Here is a 22,065-nt window from a genome sequence, read left to right as displayed (position 1 = left end):
ACAAGATTTACCAGTTACAACCATGGTACACTAGTGGAAAATGAAAGTTAAACTACTGTCAGGACATGAAGTAATATCACGAAAAACGACTGTGTCCATCAGCTGCATTTTAGAAGTGGTTTTTTCCAAAACGACTGTGTCTGGCAAAAGTTGAATTCTTTAAAAAACTACTTTCTTTAACACTAGATCGACAAAAACTGACAGAAACAATAGTTTTTTTAATGATATTTCAAAAAAAAAATTGATATTGATTTAGCTGAATCCAAAGCTGATTCAACTGAATCAAAAACTAAAAACAGGAATTAATTAATAATGACTTCGAAACTGAATATAATAGCGAATTTAAACTCATTTTTTATGGAATAGTGAATTCAATTTACAATTTCAACTATCTCAAATCTTCAACTGTGTCAAAGTTAAACTTGGATTTACTACTTCCTACTTTCCCTGAAGAATCAATAGATGCTGATATAGTATTTTTAGACGAAGACCTATTTCCCAAATCAGACCCAGAATGACCACCACCACTAGCACCATCTCTCCCACCACCAGGCGGAGAACAGAAAGACTCATTATCAATTTCCCCCGCCGTCTCCTTCAACACCCCAGTCAGTAGGTTTCTGCGAAGCCTTAGGAATTTCATTTACTTTCCCACTGAACATGACTAAATTCTCCCAATCCCACTACAAGGGAGTCTGTGTGTTCCACTCCATCATTGTTCCGAGTCCAGAACCACCTGCAACCATCCTTTGATTAAAAAAAATGTATATATTTAGTGGGGAGTACAAATGGTTTCTCAATTAGGAGAAAAAATACGAATCTGATATCTGGACGATGTTTACCATGAGATAAACCCAAATATATTAAAATTAAGAACGTTTAACTAGCTTATCGTAAAAAAAAAATCATAAATGTCGGCTAAATTTGTACATTCATAACAATGGCACTACCTGTCGAATGTCCAAAGCAAAAACAAGGAATTCGGTGTGTTCAGGAAGAAGTTATCACTTACTGTGATCTTCTGAGTAATATGAATGCCACTCTGTGGTCTTACGCCAATGTCTAGTCCTGTTAAGAGTAAACTGAGCAGTGTAGATGGCTGCAGCATCTAACATAGATGGTGGTAACCTAAGCATGTCATGATCAACCAAGGATAGCTCGATCAAGAAAAAGGAGAGAAGTTCAAGCTGGTTCAAAATGAAGACATGTTTATGCAAACATGTTTATGCAGTGTTGGAATCACAATGTCGAAACTGGGTAAAACTAAGGATGCTAAACATGTTTCTGCAGTGTTAGAATCACAATGCCGAAACTGGGAAAAACTAAACACACTTGATAAGAGATATATGACTTAGAAGTGAAACATTTACCATAGAAAGAACTTGCTTCCTTGTATAAGCCTTGTCAGAAATTAGAATAAGATCATCTACAACCGGTACTGAAACTTCCTCATACTTGCATGCTAAAAGCATGGCTGTAACTCCGACAAACTGAAGTTTCTTTCGTTCCACAGTTTGGTGGGCTAAGAATCTGTCTATAATGTTAACCATAAGGAATAATGTCTCATCCATAAGCTCAAATTTATAATGCACCTTTCAAGATTCAAACCAAGAAGGATGCTTAGCATATGTTTTGTTTACCCTTTCTAGGAGATAGAAAATCATGTCAAAATTTCGTATACCTCGATTAACCAATCAACTAGGATGACCCTCATCTTCTCATTGATGTCGGATTGCTGAACCATATAGTTGGGAGATACACAGCTAGAATTCTGCAAAACAGGCAAGGTTCAGTCAAGTTACCTCAGGATTTACAAGTCTACCCTATCTTACTTTTGCATTCTTACTTTTGAAGTTTTGGGGATTTCAGCAATAAAGAAAGTAAAGGTAAAGTACACTCTCAATTGGAACAGTTAGGCAAAGCATTTGAAGGTATTCAGATTGAAGAATGTCACTAAAGCAAGTAAGACTAGCACTTGATTCTCAAATGTGCACTTTGAGTAAATGGAGTATGTGCACTTTGAGTAAATGGAGTAGGAAAATCAGACAATGCTACACCAAAATAAACCTAAGGAAAACCAATCTATTTCGTATATCACATCTAAACAAAGAGATTACTGGGCAACATTTTGGTTGTAAGAGAAACGAATTACCACTTGACAAGGTTGGTTTTGGTTAGAAATTTGAGTATCAATCTTTCTTGTAATTGGTCTATGCACAACAACGGAAGGATTTTTGTCACAGATCCCATGATTTCTATACAAAAAATCACACCGAGGTTGGATACAGCCTTGAGCCACGAAGTACCTATCACGCATTAAGATTCAAGATTCAATTAAACTCATCAAGTAAGAACTAAACCAGAGCAAAAACCTACTGAACCCAAGAAAAATTGAATGAATATGTACTTGATCTTCTCATGGATCCTCAAGAAGTTGCATTTGAGATTTGCCCAAGCAGCCTCCTTTTTTATATTAAATTCAGCAGTTTGAAGCAGATCTATTAGAGGTCCAATAATACTATCCGCTTATAACCGACTACAAAAATTCTGAAATGAAAGCATATCCCGTTAGAGCAATTGTCAGAAATTGCAGAAGGACAAATACAACAGTTCTAATTAGAATCCACCTTAAAAACATAATAAACACTACCTGAATCTGGTCCTTGTTTCAGGCAGTAATGTTTGAGACAGTACATCAAGCTTATTTCACAGAAGGCTTGCATTCAAACAAACTTTTATTTCCGGCAGTAATGTTTGAGATAGTCCAGCAAGCTTCTTTCTTGATGCTTTTAATGGTACTGAATCAACAGGTTCATGAGGTAGGAAAGTGCTTGAAGTTCAAAGATACACTAGATAGAGGACAGAAAAAAAACATAAGCCAACATAAACAAAAACCATTTACATATAACAGTTCATCACATTCCATAAGGATTGATATATACCTGGGTGTGACGATCATCTCCAGTAACAATATTTCCAACCGTGCATAGGGGATGATTGAGTACAGTAGGAGATGGGTGACTACAAAAGAAAATTTCTTTCAAATTATATACCATGTGTACATATGGCGGAGTCTAGAAACATAATACAATAAAGTGATACTGCAGTAGGCACCAACTTCAATAACAACTTGAATTTTGTCATTTCTACCGTCAGACAGATAGGAAAGGGCCTAGCAGGCATCTGTAAGTACTTCTTCATCAGTGAAATTGATAAGACGCTCAAGAGCAGGGGGTGCAGGCTTTGTCTGCACAAGGAATTCACCAACAAAGAAAATTAATATCTATTAGGGATGCCAAGCAGGATACCATAAACCAACCTAACGGTAGTGATAACCGGCGACTTATACCTGTTCAAATGATGGTTGTGGCTTGCTCCAAAAAAATTTAGACAGTCCAGTTGGAATTTCTCAGCGTAGAAAGTTTGGCATGCTCATTTGATTTGATTAACAAAGTAATCAAGGCTCCATGGCCAAGAACAAGATTTCGACACTTAGGTGAAGCACCGTCAACATTCTCAAATGCCTACATAGCCTATATTATAAAAAAAACAAGTGTTAGTCTAAGCCCCATTTGCTTACACATGGTAAGTAACTTCACCTCATCTCATCCATTAAATTAGGCAAAGCACGCCTAGTTACACAAAAAGAAGAAATAATATTTAACAAAACTTGATTCCTTTGGTCTTAAATTTGTTATCATACTGGGGGAACTCAGAATGTGCAATAAAAATTGGGATAGGTCTATGATCAACTAATGAATCACTTACTAATCCTCAGCCTAAACTATACATATTAACTGACAACGTATTTCTTAAGGGACAAACCAAGGGATTCATAGGTTACGCACCATATCTAGGGAATTCAAGTAAGTGAATTCGTAGGTCACAATATCTCCCATGAAGACAGGCTTGCTTATCATCCCTGCCTACCAAAGAGGATCAAGGTAAGTGTATCAACCAACTCCATCAATATGAAACACAAGTACCTAACAAACATAATAAGAAGCTGCATTAGTTCTGAAAAGAGTTGGCCAAGGCAAAAAACAAGCATATCACAAATCAAAACAACAATGACTCTGTAGATCTTTACGGTGATGCTCCAAAAACTTATACAAGACGGTCATATATCGTAAGAAACATCATAAAAACCATATCACAGAACATAATTGAATGCTAAAATGATTCAAACCTTTGGATTGTGTCTTTCTTATATATAACCTAGTAGGGTAGTGTCGACAGTGCTTACAGCTCCTTCAAGTGAAGTTAAATCTTGCAAATTGTATCCTACTTTTGCATTTAGTTGAAGACCTGGTATTTTTCTGATTTAAACTAAAGCAAAACAAAGATAAATTCAGTACAACAACAATAATAATTAGAAAATATAAAAAGAAAAGGTTGAAGATTACTTACAAATTAGTAACAAAATGAGCCAGTGCAGGTAACACCTTTCCAATTCCCTCCAAAAGGATCGCTACCATGTGGAATTCATCTTGTTAGATGTTGTGGTGAGTTCAAGCTGGTGTAAATAACCCCAAGAGCATCAGCTGTAGATCAAAAACATACAAAATAAAGATCATTTATTAGTTCAAAAGTCATCTATCACTGCTTCCTGGGGAAACCGACAATCCTCCAATCTAATTCAAAATCTATTCATCCAAATCTTGTAATACAGATTCTAATGAATTTATGCAATGATACCTAAAATCTGCTACACTTAACAAGAAACATCATTTGCTAATGTCTGTATAGAAATTCAGCCACTTCAATCTAAGTAGATGACACACATATATCTTCATCCATGGAGAACCTTAGAAGCTAATAAAGATGAATCCTTTTTCTGCAAATTACTTTGTGAATCATAGAATTCAGATATTTTGATGAAAAAAATGAAATCTAAGCAACAACCCAAATCTTACAATACCAAATTGACATACTTGAAAATCCAAAAATCAGAAATTGTCATACCAAATGAACACTAAATAAATAAACAACATGACCGAATCATGGATCTGAACTTGAAGCTGAACAACATGACCAAATACAATTATTATCAACAAATACAATTGAAATCATACAAAGAACTAAAATATGTGAAATTCAACATATAAACAAACAATGAATCCAAATTCTTTCGCAAAAATTAAATCGAACAAACTAGATCTACTAAAAACAAGTCAAACTACCAATCAAAATCAAAAAATCTTACAACAGACATCCAACATGATTCAATCAATTTCTCCTCCGATTTTCACGAACCCAGAAAATCAATTCGTTTTTCTTTTTCTTCTTCAAGACTTGTATCAATTTTTTATTCAAAGTTAATAAAAAAATTATGAGCATTCCCTAGAATTTTTCAGAGATGAAGACAAAAATGAAACTGCTGTAGATTCTAGGGTTGTAAAAGAAATGCAGATTTTTTTTTTGGTGTTATTCAAAGTATGAAACTTCGGGGATGAGATTTGGGTTTAGGAATTTTGGGTATTATTAAGTTGCTGGTGGTGAGTGAATGGAGATGCAGAAGAAGAAAATATGGTGTGCTCGGGCTGATGAAGGTGGTAGATTGGTAGCTGTGGTGGTGAGTGAATGGAAAAGAGAAGAGGGATTACAGGGTTGGGGTTTGGTAGTTGCAGTTTGATCTTTGTTGGAAGAGATAACGAAGATGGAAGAGAGAGGCGCAGAGGTTAGACTAGAAAGAGATAAAGATATATAAAGTTTGGGGGGACAGAATTTTCGTGCTATAGAAACTATTTACTCTCACAGTGGTTCTTAAAACTCTATATTCTTACAAAAATGCCCCTTAAAAAAACTGTTGTGCCTGAGACAAGTTTTTATAAAACAACTGTTGCTCACAACATCTCTAGTTACGTCAGCCGAGTAGCAGTGGTTTTCATGAAGCCTAGGAAGTGGTTAAAAATATGTTTTCCACTAGTGGTAATAAACCCAGATGCAACCTTCTTTCTGGTTTTGTCTACAATGAATTCAAAAACCTAAAACAACCCTACAAAGTTCTTAGAACTCTAACCTTAATCTCTGAATCTGTTACCCTCCCAATTCTAAAATCCATCTTTACCAATTTCGACCCAATCAAGAAAATAAAAGTAAAATACAAAGAAAAACAGAATCAATTCATATTCTTACGCCTCTTACCCTTCCCCTTCAATTCTCTTTGTGATTCATCTATCACCTTCTCATCCAAACAAAACTCCTCTCTAATCATCCCTCCCTGGTTTGCAGAAGTACAACCTACTGCTTCCTTTGCTTCTACATCTATCACCTCTTGCCTTCCTACCTCTGAAGTTATAAAAGTTGGCCATGGAGCAAGTATGATCGAACCATTAGAGCGTGCTACAATGTCTATTTCCTCAGAAGGCACCCATGTTTTAATGATTGGAACTGAATATCGATACTTACGCTTAAATTCATATCTTTGCGTTCTTATCTGTTCGAAACTTGGAGATAACATGATTAATCAGCAGGATGTTTCTGCTTTTTTAGAGTTTTCCAACAAAAATATTTTAACTCTCTCTCTGTCTTTCAAACCTCTCTTATTAAGGAATTTCATTCATAGCCTTGATTTAATGGTGTATGACTTATTTTTTACAAATTTTCAACCTTGGGTTTTAACTAAATCGCTTGATCTTCTCTTGGTTCTTAAAGGAAAATATAACATCCTGATCTTTGGTTCTTTTCAGTTTTCAGGCGATGATTTCCCGTCGGAGGTCACTTTGGTCCGGTATCCGTAAACTCAGTCTCTCCGATCCACCTTGGATTTTTACCTTGAGAAATGGTTTAGCTATTGTCACTCTCAACCTGTCATGATGCCTAATCTTCTCATTATGTTGCCTCCCATCTCTGAAGTACATCCCACTACCTTGACCAATAAAGTTAATACAAATTTGGTGCTTTCTACCCATCCAGCTCACTCTCTTAGGTACCAAACAAACCTCTTCTTCCTTTGCAGAAGGCTTCAGATACAGTACTTTGTCATACCATACCTTACCCAAACAAATACACATCATCTAATTAGATTGGACATGTATCATTACCTTAAAACAAAAGGCATTAATTACAATACAATCAAAATTGACTAGTCTTTGCTTGAACCTCCTGTCGCGCCTGTCCCTACTCTATTCTCTCGACGAATGGTCAGCAGAAATTTCTCTAAATGCAAGAGGTACTTAGAGAATCTTAGTACTACAAGCTTCAGAAGTCACGAGCTGGTTTTCTTTGAAAGCAAACATACGATTTCTCAAATAAGTCTCTATTGGTGTTACTCCATCATACACAAAGACCACAACAAACCTCTACACTGCTTTACTGTTAGATGTTGGTCCTCCATTAAACTAATCATCAAGTGCTTTCAAACATATACAATGCTATAGTTTCAGAAGAATCCTTTGTGGATGAGATCACAAAGTCAATGAAAGCAAACCTAATACCTATAGATCCTCTCAGGCTTGTGGTTTATTTAAGTTATGATTCTCTAAAACCCAAACCTGTCCAAGATGAGAAATGGTGTGTAGTTGGAAAGCTCCATAGTAACGATAATGTCAACCATCAAGAAGCTCAAAACTATGATAGAAGGTACTGGAATATAAAGAAGGAAGTTATAATTTCACCATTTCAAAAGAAGAAAATTTTCTTTTACTTTCGTTTCCATCATGTTGCAGACATTTTATCAGTGAACTATCCAAAACCATGGCTCATCCATGAATCAGTACTATCAATTATTCAAATACCTTTTGAAGGAGTACACAAGATTAAAGAAGAGGAATTTGACAGAGCTCTTGTTAACATTACAATGAAAAGGGTGCCAAATGATTACATAACTTATAGCGCTCTAGAGAAAATTACGACTCCTGCAGGAAGAATGATTCTCTTCGGAGATCCGTATGGTAGAGACTTCTGTGAGAAAAATGTGGAGGTAATGGTGGAAATCAAAGTTTCTCATAGTCTTCCATTTGGTACAGACTGTATGGTGGAAGGGGTCAAGACATGGATTGAATTCTCCTATTTTCTCCAACTTTTTAAACTCTGCCAATTCTACAGGTCACTGGATCATTCTAAGAACAGTTGTACTCCAAAGCGAAGAGGAATTATAGCAGCAAAGAGGGCTCTCAAATCTCCTCATCTCGTAAATCCGATGTTCAACTTTCACAACCTTAACTTACATGGAAGTACATCGGTGACAAATACTACAATTTCTCCTCCAACAAACAATTAATTCACTAATCATAACCCTTTTGCTATATTGGGTGCTGTGAATGAAGGAGATATGATATGCTCAAGACCTCGTGCAGTGAAAGATACAACTCATGCCAGAACGTCAAAGATCTTCATCCCTGAAAAAACTCCGGTTAATCAATGTGCTCAACCAATCATTACTGCTGCTACAAATGACCATCACTTGGTATATGCTAACAACAAATCCGTTTTGTTGCAAGCTCATAACATAAAAAATTTCTTCCATAATCCGTTTAAAGCCAGGAAAGTTGATCTGATTACTGCTCCTCTTATCGTTAACCCGGATCCGTCATACCCACCTGGTTTTGGTCCTCACCCAAACTACTCCAACACTACATCGATTCAAAACAACCTTTCTTCTTCCTCATCTAGAAAGTGGTCCAGAAAGAGAAATCAGAAATGTTCCCCAATCTCTCCCAACCCTGATAGCACTGTTAATCTTGATTCAAATAGCCAAAAACGCAAGGAAGACCATCATCCTTACCCTAACCACAAAAAATCCAAACAAATCTTGAATCAAACTCAAAACCCTAATTACTTGAATCCTCCCACTTTCAATATCCCTGATTTTGATCCTCAAACCTTTCACTCTGGATCTATTGGAAACCCTTCATCGATTGGCACTAGCAAAAAATCCATTAAGTCTCGAAAGGCTCCCAAGGATGCAGTAGGAAAGAGAACCACTCCGGAGAACCTTCACAAAGTGGCTGAAATAGGTGGCTCATCTTCTGATAAATAGATGGGAAACTTAGCTAGTCAGGTGTGTCATTTTACAAACTTTACTTTTAGTAGTATTTTGACATCCTCAATCATGAAAATTTTCCATGAAAAACCTATGAATTTCTTCATCCGCCCCAATAATTTCATGACTTTGGTTTATCCAAATGTTTCTTATTTTTGGCAATTTGTTAAGATAATATCATGGAACTGTCAAGGTCTAAGACCATTACATACTAAACAACGACTTAGAAAACTTATATCATCACATGAGCCCAACATGGTTTTTCTATCTGAAACTAAACAATTGCATGAATTTGTCGAAAACACTTTACACAACTCCATGTACTATAATCATGTTTGTCAGGATCCTATAGGTAGAGCTGGAGGTTTAGTTGTAGCTTGGGATAAAACTGTTAAACTTACTGTGCTTCATAAAGATGATAATCAGATAAATTTTAGTGTGTGGGATGAAAAATCAAAGTCTGAGTGGATATTAACTTGTATGTATGGTATCCCTTATAAAGATAATAGAAAGGATGAATCATGGAAGTTAGTTAAACAAATGGGTGTTACTATGACCAAACCTTGGCTTGTATTAGGAGATTTCAACATAATCCTGCATGAACATGAAAGGTAACCCTGCTAATAGTTCTGATATCAGAAAGTACTATTCTCTGCTTAACAATGCTGGTCTTCTAGATATAGGGTATCTTGGTTTTCCTTTCACCTGGTCTAACCACCAGGATGGTAATTGCCATATTGAGGAGAGATTAGATAGAGGTATGGATAAATTCTTTTGGTTTTCTCTATTCCCCAATGCTAGTCTTAGATATTTAAACCATTTAGGATCTGATCACTCCTCCATTCTTCTAAATACCATTATTCCCATCCATGATGGCTTTAAGCCATTTAAATTTTTTGGTCTCTTCCAGGAGGAACAAAAATGTAGGGACATTATCAAGTCCTCTTGGGAAACCAACTTTCAGGGTTCTAAGGCTTTTGTTCTGGTTAATAGATTAGATGTTGTGAAAAAAGAAGTCAGTATGTGGAATAGGATGATTTTGGTAAAAATCAAGCATAATCTTATTAATAGGATGAACAATCAGTTTCACCAAATAATGACTAATCCTAATGTTAGACTAAATGACCAATTCCTTTTAGAAACCAAGGCTGAAATCCAAAAACTCCATGATTATGAAGAAGAACTATGGAAAATTAAAGGTAGAGAAAATATTACTCTCTTAGGAGATAGAAATACTCACCACTTTCACCAAAATGCCATAATAAGACAAAGGAGAAACAACATTGCTGGTTTATATGATATAAATAATACTTGGGTTGAAGGTAGGGATAATATTTCTTTTTGTCTTAATCATCACTTTGAAACTCTCCTCACTACTTCTAGTCCTATAATAAATGATGACATTGTTAATCTAATCCTTACTTTGATTTCCCCTTTGTATAATGAACATCTTATGAGGTCTCCTTCTGAGGAGGAAATTCACTGAGCCCTGTTTGGTATGCCACCAAATTCTAGCCCAGGGCCAGATGGCTTTCCTGCCTGTTGTTTTCAAAAAAATTGGTATGTTTCCAAAATAGATGTCATAGAAACTGTTCAAGCTTTTTTCAATAGTGGCCATATGTTATCCAAGATGAACCAGACTCATATATATCTAATCCCCAAAGTCTAACATCCTACCGGACCAGGGGACTATAGACCTATTAGTCTGTGTAACATAGGATACAAAATTATTTCCAAGGTTATTGCTAACAGAATTAAACCATTTCTAGACAGATTGATATCTCCTTATCAATCTGCTTTTGTTAAACAACGTCTTATTTCAGACAACATCCTTGTTTCTCATGAAATAATTCATGCCATGAGGAAAAATAAAAATAAAACCCACTTTTTGGGCCTCAAAATCGACATGTCAAAGGCTTTTGATCGTGTCGAATGGAATTTTTTAATTGCTGTCCTATAAAAAATGGGCTTTTGTGAAGCTTGGTGCAATCTTATACATCAATGTATAAGCACTATCCAATCCTCTATTCTTGTTAATGGCATTTCTTGCAAACCTTTTAAACCTTCTAGGGGTTTGAGGCAAGGGGATCCACTGTCCCCTTACCTCTTCATTCTTTGTATGGAGTCCTTTTCGAGGACTTTATCTAATGCTGAACAGTCTGGCCTCATATCTGGTTTTAAGATTAACAAGAATTTCCCATCTATCAGTCACCTATTGTTTGCTGACGACTGTTTGATTTTCAATAAAGCCAATATCACCCAAAGTAGAAATCTGTTAACTATCTTAGAATACTATGGTAATACCTCTGGCCAAATGATAAACTTTTTCAAATCTGGGATTTTCTTTACCCCTCACATACCTAACAGCCTTGGTAGAGATATTATCAATATTCTTCAAGTAAAAAAAATTAGGCTTGATGACAAATATTTAGGAGGTTCTCTGTTTACTCATAAGTCTAAAATTATGTTTTTTTTGATAATCTTTCTGATAAAATGGGGGTAGGCTAAAGGGCTGGAAAAGTGATTCCATGTCTCCTCCTGAGAAGGGCATCATGGCTAAGGCTGTCACTACACCATATCCTGGTTTTTGCAACGTTTTACTTTTTGTGTGTGCAGCGTATATTAACGTTGCAAAATTTTATCCGTTGCACATAAAACAAATACGTTGCACTAAATCTAAAATATCAGATAGGAAAAAAGAAAATGGGACACGCTCGTACTTTATTTAAATGGTTCAGGGCTTTTATGTATATATCAGAATACCTTTTTAAAAGAGTATCTCTCCAGAAAGATATCTTGTTCTCTTCCTTCTCGTCTTCTTCTCTTCATTTTGCAAAACCACCGAGATCTCTCGAAATCGAATTGGATCTCTGAAAATCAAAAACCATCTTTCTGAAATCTAACCCAATTTGTGAGATCTCTTAAACTCAATCTGATTTGTGAGATGGGTTCTCGTAAGATTGAGTTTAAGCTATTCGATTTTTTATATTTTCAGATGTGGGTTTTAACCGAATTTGATTTGTGAGATCTCTTTAACTCATCTCACAAATCAAAACCCATCTTTCTGAAATCAGAATCAAGTAACCCAATTTTTGTTTCAAACCCTAGGTATGTGATTTTCTCCTTTATAAACCCTAGATAATTATTCTCTCGATTTCTTTGAATTTGAGTTTTGATTTTGGTTACTGTATATTCCAAATCTGGTTCTATTGATTGTATCGTTTTTATTGTGGAATTTATAAGTAGGAAGTGGTTTATCTTAATACAATTTAGTAGCTTAGATATGAGATTTGTGGGGTTTGTGTTGAGTTAATCTGGTTGTTTTAGTTTCTCTTGCTGATCCCTTATTGATTATTTGAAAATCAGGAAATACTGAAAAAATCCTGCTAATTGTACAGAATTTTGTTATTTACCTTATAGTTTCAAGGTGCATTTACTTGAGTACATCACCTGGAGATTTGCAGTTTTAGAGTGTTTCGTTTTATTTATTTTTTGTTTTGCTTCATTGTGAGGTGAAGTATGTTTTGATGTGATTTTGTAAGTTCTAAAGGTAATTAACTAATTGGAACGTTTGTGTTTGTGTTTTAGTTTATGAAAACTGTCGGAGATACAGTTGGGAGCTTGTACTTTAAGAATTCATGGAGTTAGATTGGCTAGAGTCCATATGCCCGACTGGCATGGTTATAAAGGTTGTATTGAATGTTATAGAACAATTTGACCACTTTGTTGGAGAAGATGTGATGACTGACTTGAAGTACCCATTCCAAGGCAATGCCTTACCATTTTGAGCAGTTCCAGTATGTTTCTTTTGCTTTAATTTTATTTCGATTTTAAATTATCTCCTTAAACTCTCAGGAGGTATTGTTTTATTTGTGTTTGATAACAGGTGGTGGCCATAGTATTGACATTGGTTATCATTGTGGGTATCTACTTTTACAGGAGGGATGTATATGATTTGCACCATGCAAACTTGGTTTGTGGTCTTAGCTCCTAGGTAACTTCTTGTTTTCTATGTCTTAAATGGATGCATCAATACTGCTAAATCGATGATATCCAGGTCTTTTATTTGTTGTACTTTTATTTGGCGTTGCTTTCCTGATGGGAAGGGGGTGAGTTCTTATAGTCTTAGCTTTTTCTTAATTTCTATTTTAAAGGAGTTCATAATAAAAAATTTGAAAAACAAATATGCCATACACTTAAGCTAACCATTGTATTCTGAAAGTTTGAGTCAGAATGAATGTTTAAATACTTGTTTTGTTTTCTGACAGTTTACTGTACCTTTTTCCCTTGAGCACTGACACCAATTGGCAGGGATTTAGGCCTTAGTTTCTTATAGGAAATGTTCATATATATCTTATCTAAAATGGGTTTAAAGGGTTTGGTAATTCGATTTTTCATTTAGGAGATTTAGCCCTTGAGGTAGAACAATGATCTGTAGGTAGGCAGTTCTGTGACCTACTTTGCCTACACTGTTGACCGATCATTTTAACTCGGAATCTGGATTTTCAAAATGGGTTTGAAAGGTGGTTTTTTCCTCTTTCTAAATTGGTGTTAAACTATGAATTCCGACTTCTAATGAAGTCTGTGGAGCCTCGCTAAGGCAGGCTGTCACTGACGTTTTCGACAGCATTTCTGCCCAGATTTTGTTGTACACTTTATTTGCATTCTTTTACTTTTTGGCTTCGGAATATTAAGACCTGTCAGGTGAGTGTAATAACTGTAGTGAGACTAATTAGGACCTGATCATTAAGATGAGAGCTTAAAATGTAAGCTTAAGAAATGAATTAGAGTTCCGAGACCCGACCGTAACACTTAGAATTTGGGTAAAATCCATGACCCGAATTTTGGGGTGTTACAATAAGCATATTTACAAAATTGATTGTTATTTTTGGATACCTCTTTGGATAATTTGAATATTGTTTCTTAATAGAATTACAATTGGACTGATTAATTACCTTCTTTTGTTAAACCTTGCAGAGGATGCATCACTTACCCCTCTGTTATGCCTAGGAGCTGGAGCATGTGATGGAATAATATCCATGTCAGCAACTTACACAATGGATCTGGTGAAACGCAGGTTTACAATCCAGGTAATGTTTCGACTTTGCATAGTGCAGACAGAAGTGTTTCCTTTCCAGTACAGGGGAATTGCACATACCTTATCAACTTTCCTCCGGGAAGGCCTACGAGATTTATATAAAGGATGGCTTCCTTCTGTAGTTGGATTTGTAAGTCTGCCATCTCGCTATGTATATGTTATAGAGGGGTATGTACACAATTAAGTTGATGCTTCAGGAAAAATAATGAGGGAAGCATGGCATTGTGTATAGAAATCAATCCTGGTACTAGTGTTTGCTTGCTCTGATTTTGCGGGCCAGGAAGATGTCTGTTTATGAGTTGTAAAAGCTCATTGTATGTCGATAATGCAATTTCTATGCTTAGGGCATGCTATGGTATTTTAAGATTTGTCTGATTTAAAGAGCTGGAATCTAACTTTTTTTTTAATTTATGTTCATTAGAGTTGTTGCGTACCACACTCGGATGCTTGAGGTTTCATTGACTGCTTTCGAAGATCTAAACAAACAAGCTTTTTGACATAATTGGTGATGGTTGCTGAGACTTATTGGTAAGCAACACCTTGGTTTTACTCTTCAGTTAAGCTTTCTTAGTAATCTATTCTTTTCGACTTTTCTGAACGAGTCACTGGAGGTGCTGCTGGAGTTTTGAAGAGCCCAGCAGTCAATACCCGTCAGTGGTGTAGACATTGGTCCTGTACACAAGAGTTATGTCAGTGGCTAAGCCCTGCATTAGGATTTACTACGCAATATAATTGGTATGTTTTTACCTTGAACCAAGGTTGAAGGCATTTGGATCTTCATTTGTGTTATATCTGTTTCCTTTGTTGAGGTTGTTTTAGATTTTGTTTAATCATTGTAAAAATGCAGCATGAATTTGTTTCTAGTAATGATTTGGGTGATCTCATAGAGGTCTAGTTAGCTGATTCATTGTTTTTTCGTCTTGTTAGCTGCCACACCTACAAGTGATGGACAAATGGATCAAATTGGTTCCCTTGGATGCTCTAGCTGACGTCCCCTCCACTTCTGCAACCACAACACCTGAAGCTTAAATTCCCATTGATTTCACTACCAAAGTTCACTAATTAAAACTTGCAAGTGAAAGGGTAAGCCCACTTACCATTATTTTTTAGAGAAGCTATTATTTTCTTAGAGGAGCTATTATGCTATCTATGAAATTGAGTTTCACATTCTAATTTACTTGTGTATTTTTATGTAGCTTCTGTTCTGAATACTGCAACACAGATGATGGGGCAAAAGGTATATTGGACTTTTAATTGTTTTGATTGGTTGTTTTTGAAGTTAAAATGGCAAATGTGAAAGTCATCCTCCTAACATATCGAATCACAAGCACGGTGTATGTATATATGATACAGGGGATGATATGCTCTATAAAGAATGTCCTTTTTCTTATATTGCACATCCCATATGTTGATAAATTTAGTGCTTAGCTGCATGTAGATCTGTGTTAGTGTACTTTCTCTCTTGTGAAAGCTAAGATAGATGAATGATGCTTATACATTGACTCTTCAATGCTCTTGCAGCTTTTGTTACTAAGAAGTCTACACTTTAAAGGATTTGGTCTAAAGATGGAATATGTTCACTGCATTCTCTTGTTCAGGTTAAAAATTCTATCTCGTCCTTCACAAGTACAGTTTAGATCTATCGTAAACTGTGTAGATTATCTTAAGCTGTTCAGATGTATCCTAAACATTTTTAGTTGAGGTCGTAATGATGCTAAACCAAGAGGTACAGATGGAGCTGGATAAGATGGTGAGTTTCGTAAAGTGCTAAGCTCTTGTTGTACAACAAGATGTACTGTAATTATAATCGGCAGATTTCATCTTTAGAATGTATGTATAGAGTATATATAACTTAATGTGTATGTAATCCATGTTGGAAGAGAGAACATTATAAGGATCTGAGCAGGTGCCTCGTTTTGTAATATCAGAATTGTTAAATAAAAAATTGTAATTTTTTTTTGTTTTCTAATAAATATTTTGCAACGTTGCTTTCATTATTTTTACGTTGCATAAATAAAATATACGTTGCACAAATAGGAAAACAAAACGTGCAATTTGCGCAACATTTATACACGTTGTAGTAATTAACTTTTGCAACTTATATTAAGCGTTGCACCTAAATGCGCAACGCCGTTTTAGCAACGCTTATATACGTTGCTCAACTTCATAGCAACGTTTATAGCCGCCACAAAATGGCTATTTTGGTGTAGTGTGTCCTAGAGTCTTTACCTGTCTACACTATGTCTACGTTCATCCTCCCTAAAGCCATCATCAAAAGAGTCACTAATACCATCAGAGATTTCTGGTGGGGTAAGCTTGGTCCTATGAAAGGGTTTTATATCAAGGACTGGGGTGGTCTTTGTAAATGTAAAGAAAAAGGTGGTAATGGTCTAAAAAATGGATTTAATGAATCCCTCCCTAATAGCTAAGAATAGTTGGAGGCTTTTCCACTAACCGAATTCCATCTTCTCTAAAACCACGAAAGGGAGGTACTTCCGTAAAACTAACCCCTTTCATGCCACTTGTAATGAGGGTTCTTCCTGGGCTTGGAAGGGTGTCTATAAAGGCATTCAGATCATCAAAAACTTTAGTATCTGGCAAATAGGTAATGGGAAAAATGTTCATATTTGGAAGGACAAATGGATACCAGATGAGAATGGTAATCCTATATGCCTCGATGATACAGGGGATGTGTCCAATTACAGTATGGTGAGTCAGTTGATGAATGAAACTGGGTGGAATCTAGATTTATTAACTCTTCTCTTTGAATGGGGAATTATCACTAAAATCCTTACCATCACGCCTAACACTGAGAGTGATGACACTCTAAGATGGCTTGATGACCCTTAGGGGAAATTCACAAGTAAATCTATGTATAATCTGTTGGATAAGAAACATCTGCAACCTAAAGACAATCTAGCTTGCAAAAATTGGAGTCTAAATGTTATCCCTAGAATCCAATTCTTCATTTGGAAAATGAAAAACAATCTTCTTCCTTTTAGTAGTTACCTTGCTAGATATATTAGCTGTATTGATCCTGTTTGCACTTTGTGTAATAACTCCTCTGAAACAGGACAACATTCTATTATGCTTTGTAACTTTACTAGAGCTGTCTGGTCTCTTTGCTCGCTCAACCTGGACAACTCCTGCAATGGCTTTACCAATATGACTGGCTGGTGTCAAAGTTGGTTCAATAGTGGCAATCCCCAACCTCCTTGGGGATCATGGGCTAGTCTCTGCGGCACCATATGCTGGTTTATTTGGAAAACCCGTTGTGACTGAGTGTTTCGAAATGTTAAACCGTGCCCTAGGTTCACAAGTAACCAAATAATTGAGCACCTGACTACTGCTATGAGAGTGCAACACATAGATAGAACTAATATCCCTGACAGAAGGACTGTAGCTACGAAAACTTCTCTACCTCTGATTGTTTCCTTTGTTTTCACCTCAGCTATTGACAAAATAACAGGTCTAACAGGAATTGGTGTTTGCATTCTAGGTCCCTCTGTAGAAACAATTGGAAGGAGAACTAGAAGTATCAGAGCACATGGAAGAGAAGAAGCGGAATGCATCGCATCCCAAGACGCTCTAGAATGGGCAGAAAATCTACAATGCAGGAAGCTAAACCTTTTGGGTTGTAACCAGAACATAATGAAATCTCTTTAAGGAAGGACAAGAAGAACTAGCTGGAAAACAAATGCTAGAATGGATAGTTTAATTTTAAGTTTGAAATCTTTTGAAACAGTACTTTGTAAGTCCATTAAATATGGTGAATTTCCTAATCTCCAAAGGCTAGCTAGAGATGGAGGAAGATCTCAAAGTCCTCAGATGTGGGAGGCTCCTTCCCTTATTACTATTTGTCAGTAACTCAGCTTTCTTATTTATAAAAAAAAAAAAAAAAAGTTCTAAGTGCAATTCAAATTACGCAAATTGAAGGCTATAGATTCTAAAGAAAAAATAATCTACTGATTCATGAGGTTAGTGATTTGAATGATCAACCAACAGGGAGGAACATGCAACTGTACTTTGTGAGAAATATCGGAATATGCCACATATCAGCCTTTGACCGAGACAATACACAAAATATCGGCAATACACGAATATTACGATGATATCGGCCATATCGCTCATGACGGATTGATATATTGGCAACTGTTTCGGCCGACAAAATGGATAAGGATATAAATATATGTATATATATATATATTGTATTTTGGTCTTAATTTTTATTCCCATGGAAATTCTATATTTAGTAATGTTAGGTTATCAAGTGAAACTAGATTAATAAATATTTTATACTGAAAATGTTTTATACTAAAATTTCTGAGTAGCACAGTGTCCAACTACTTGTAAATTGTGTATCGCGGATTATATTTGATATATTGGTATGTCTAGGTGCACCTCGCAAATACGTGTCTGATACACGATATTAACTACTTTGATCAAGATGACCATCATGCTCACTATATGGATAAGCAAAAACCTTGAAACGGTTAATGCTTACCCAAGGTATAAACTCCTTACCACGTTTGTAATATCTTGGTTTAGTAAATAAAATTAAGTCCATATAAGAAAATAAAAATAAAAATGATGGGTTGAGTATGAGTCGAATCTGTTCCGAAAAAAGAATTGAAAGAATTTCTTGGCTCACAACTTTGACTTTATGCTGGTACACTTTATCTTTACACCAAAAAGTCTTTAAAGCCAACTTCAATCGCGTATTTTTCATTTATCGTCGAAAGTCAATGCATAAAACAACAATAACTTATGATATTCCTTGGACGAAATAAATTGCCTGCTCAACGACTAATAACCCAGATGAAATAAAAAAACATAATTCATTAGTTTGTATTCCATTTAGAATATACCACTTGATAAGTTACTTTTCAACTTCTAGAAACCAAAAGGTTAAAATTAATTTGGGTGAACAAATTTATAAAGACTTCTGGAAGAAAAAAAGTTAACATTTTGTGAATCAAATTGTTATTGTTGTTAATTTAGAGGATTGACTTTTGTTTTTGGAGAAGCAAAAGCACTTATGTTTCTGTTACGCAGACACCCTTTTAGGGTTTCTACCAAATAACAAAAAACACCAATAATTCAATGCCCTTGAAAAAGATTACCATGAATTAGCTCTACGTAGATACGCTTCTCTATATTTATCTCTTTCACTACGGCTTTCCCATCTTTTCCGCCCGTCCCGACTTTAATTTCTTCCATCTTCTGGAAACCATTTTTTTTCCTTCTCTTCATTTTCATCCTCTTTGAAAAGATGAGGGTACCCAAATGCACCACAATCTTTTTGTTTCAACCTATAAGTCCTCTACCGAATGTGATCGTATATGGACAGAGTCGAGACAATACGACAATTCGATTCGCACTTCGTGTGATTGTCTATGGATATGATCGAGATCGAGACAATACAACAACAAGATAACTTGTGTGATTGACTATGGATATAAGATCGAGACAATACAACAACAAAGTGTGCTACTTGATAATATGTTCGGACTTAACCAAACTCTATAGGATTACTATCAAGTAATGCGGAATTAACATATACGTGTATTTTACTTTATTATAATAAACAATTATAATGCGGAAATCAAATTAAAATACACAACAATACTTTGTTAACGAGGAAATCGCAAATGCAGAAAACCCCCGGGACCTAGTCTAGTTTTGAATACTCTCAAAATTAAGCCGCTATACAAAATATAAACCAACTTCATAATTTTTAGACCAAACAGACTACCCCTAGCTACTTAGTTCCCTCAGTATCCCCGCACCTTCGAATTCTAGAGTCATGCACGTGAATAACAAGTCCTTTGGATCGTATTCCAAACAACAAAGGAAGAATCTTTTTGGTAACCACTCTAATCAATCTTTGCTACAAGATATAAATGAGTTGTTGACAAAGGATCTTATGTTTAATCTAATAATCTCCTTTGTTTGGTTAGATATCTAACTTTAACTACCGAAATATTCAAGTATAGATTCTCACTCAATCAAAATAAATCTCAAAGTTATATATTGAAAATGCCGATCTCACACAACTAATCAATCGAAAATATGATTCTAGTTGGATCCGACGATCAAGGTTTGTGCATACAATTTACAAGATATGAAAACCGATAAGAAATCTTCTTCGGCTTCTTTAATCTTCAATAAACCTGCACAAAACCATTTGAATCTCTTGTGATCAATCCCACATAGAATAGAGTCTATTAACAATGGATTATCACAAGTTATCTTTAGATCTAACAACAATTCTAAATATCTCGTCGATACTTCGTTCTAGTTTGAGTGAAACTTATATCAGAAGAGAAGATTCTCAAGCATAAACAAACCAGGTCCAATCAAAGTTTCAACAACCGTTAGTCAATCAAAAACTAATAACACTGCAATTACCTAGTTTCCCACGAACGGTACTTGTAGAGCTTTTTAATCCCATAGAAGTCTTTAAACGAGTGGTCGTAGGAGATTTCACCTAATTAGGATACTTTCCTCTCCGAATAGACGGCTCCACCAGAAACGACAAATAATGAAGTTTGCCTGGCTCTTAGGATAGTTTGCTAGAAAGGAAATCTTAGGTCTTTATGGACCAAGGATGTTTGGAAACCAAGGAATTTCCAAAACCGAAATTATTCTCAAGATATGCAACGAATCGGTTATACCACACTTCCAAACAAGTTTATAATTGGTTCACCTGTATTCCAAGACTACTATGTGATTGATCAAATACCAAATCACATACATGGTTTCAATCGGTTCTACCAATCACTAGGATCGGTTATACCTAAATATGGAAACACTTGTGATCGGTCACACCAGCCACTGGAATCGGCTACACCAGTTACAAGGAGCGGTTCCATCTACATAGGTATTACTTGTGATCGGTCAAAATAATTACCAGGGCCGATTACACCAATTATAAGGATCGGTCACACATATACTCATGATCGGTCACACCAATTACTAGGATCGGTCACACCAATTACAAGAATCAATCATACCATCACGTGGTGATTATTTAGGATCGGTTACACCAATTAATGAAAATTATTCATACCAAATCATAAGTCAGGCATGGTGATTAGTTATACCAAGATACATAACAAAGTTAAGATCGGTTCTACCATCTAACAAAGTTAAGTTCATGAATGTACTTCCTTTAAAAAAATGTAAAACATTGTTTCCTAGGATGAAATCTTCACCATAACCCATTCACATAATCATAACAATATATACAAGATTATGTCGATGTCATATCTATGAAGTTCAAAAGATTAGCGTTATACTTTGCAGTCTAATTCCCTAATACTATGATCATGTCATATCACTAGAGTATTATATAATATGTACAATATATACAGCTTCGAAGTTATGTTTTCAACATAGCACGACTTGAAAGATATGTTAGGAACGAAACAGTTCGAGTCAATATTACTAACCTCAAGAGGAAGGATGATGTCGTCGTTATAGTTCGCTACTTCTTCACATTCTTCAGGTCTTCAGAGTAATACTTTTATGTCTCAACATTCCTAAACTTTCCAGTCTAACCTAAACGAAGTTGACTCTAGTATTTAATCAAGCGACTGTAGATGAATTTTGAAACTAAAATATGACAACAAAACTTGACATACTAACGCTTGGTGAGTTCAACCGAGCTATGCTCTAACACTCTTTGTTTTTCTTTCTTTCTTGTGTGTGCTTGTTTAATTCTTTATATTACAGGAATTTAACCCTGTTGGCATGTTAAAGATTTTTTTTCGAAACCCTAAACATAACAATTTATATATAAAATGTTAGCCTTCATCACATATTAATGTTTTATTTTTCTTTCCTTCATTTATATTGTCACCAAAACTATTGTATACGATTGGGGAAGAAGTCAATTTTTTACTACTGATTTGTCTTGCAATCTGAGGGACAAGACCTTTTATTGAAGGCATATGTGAATGGGAGCGGTAGGTAAATA

General features: G+C 35.5%; 1 protein-coding gene and 1 long non-coding RNA gene across 5 annotated transcripts; one reads left to right on the top strand and one right to left on the bottom strand.

Annotated features, from left to right (window-relative positions):
* Window positions 1-1,004: 1,004 nt before the first annotated feature.
* LOC113306398 (cyclin-B2-2-like) lies at window positions 1,005-4,478 on the bottom strand. The gene is made up of 7 exons (XM_026555341.1): window positions 4,411-4,478; window positions 4,247-4,319; window positions 3,194-3,247; window positions 2,943-3,074; window positions 1,682-1,771; window positions 1,371-1,592; window positions 1,005-1,187 (listed from the first exon to the last, which is right to left on the bottom strand). The coding sequence occupies exons 1-7, from the start codon at window positions 4,476-4,478 to the stop codon at window positions 1,005-1,007; spliced, it is 822 nt and encodes a 273-aa protein (XP_026411126.1).
* Window positions 4,479-11,811: 7,333 nt separating this feature from the next.
* LOC113306844 lies at window positions 11,812-15,995 on the top strand. 4 transcript variants are annotated; one of them, XR_003338867.1, is made up of 8 exons: window positions 11,812-12,094; window positions 12,575-12,783; window positions 12,926-12,980; window positions 13,964-14,076; window positions 14,506-14,819; window positions 15,012-15,167; window positions 15,281-15,321; window positions 15,606-15,995. It is a non-coding gene; the product is annotated as an uncharacterized LOC113306844 (long non-coding RNA). The 4 variants fall into 4 exon arrangements; XR_003338869.1 differs by having other exon boundaries at window positions 12,873-12,980; window positions 14,506-14,612; XR_003338866.1 differs by having other exon boundaries at window positions 12,873-12,980.
* The last annotated feature ends 6,070 nt before the right edge of the window (window positions 15,996-22,065 follow it).

Source organism: Papaver somniferum, chromosome 8 (genome assembly GCF_003573695.1).
Source record: "Papaver somniferum cultivar HN1 chromosome 8, ASM357369v1, whole genome shotgun sequence".
In the NCBI taxonomy this organism is placed as follows: domain Eukaryota; kingdom Viridiplantae; phylum Streptophyta; class Magnoliopsida; order Ranunculales; family Papaveraceae; genus Papaver; species Papaver somniferum.
Note: the sequence above shows the minus strand (reverse complement) of the source record. Positions and strands in the feature narration are given on the sequence as shown.

Bases quoted from the DNA above. Each gene is read 5' to 3' on its own strand.
- LOC113306398 (XM_026555341.1), bottom strand. From the start codon at position 4,478: ATGGTAGCGATCCTTTTGGAGGGAATTGGAAAGGTGTTACCTGCACTG. The intron at 1,593-1,681 runs GTATACGAAATT...GAATCTTGAAAG, and splicing joins TAGTTGATTGGTTAATCGAG to GTGCATTATAAATTTGAGCT. The intron at 1,188-1,370 runs GTAAATGTTTCA...ATTTTGAACCAG, and splicing joins GGAAGCAAGTTCTTTCTATG to CTTGAACTTCTCTCCTTTTT.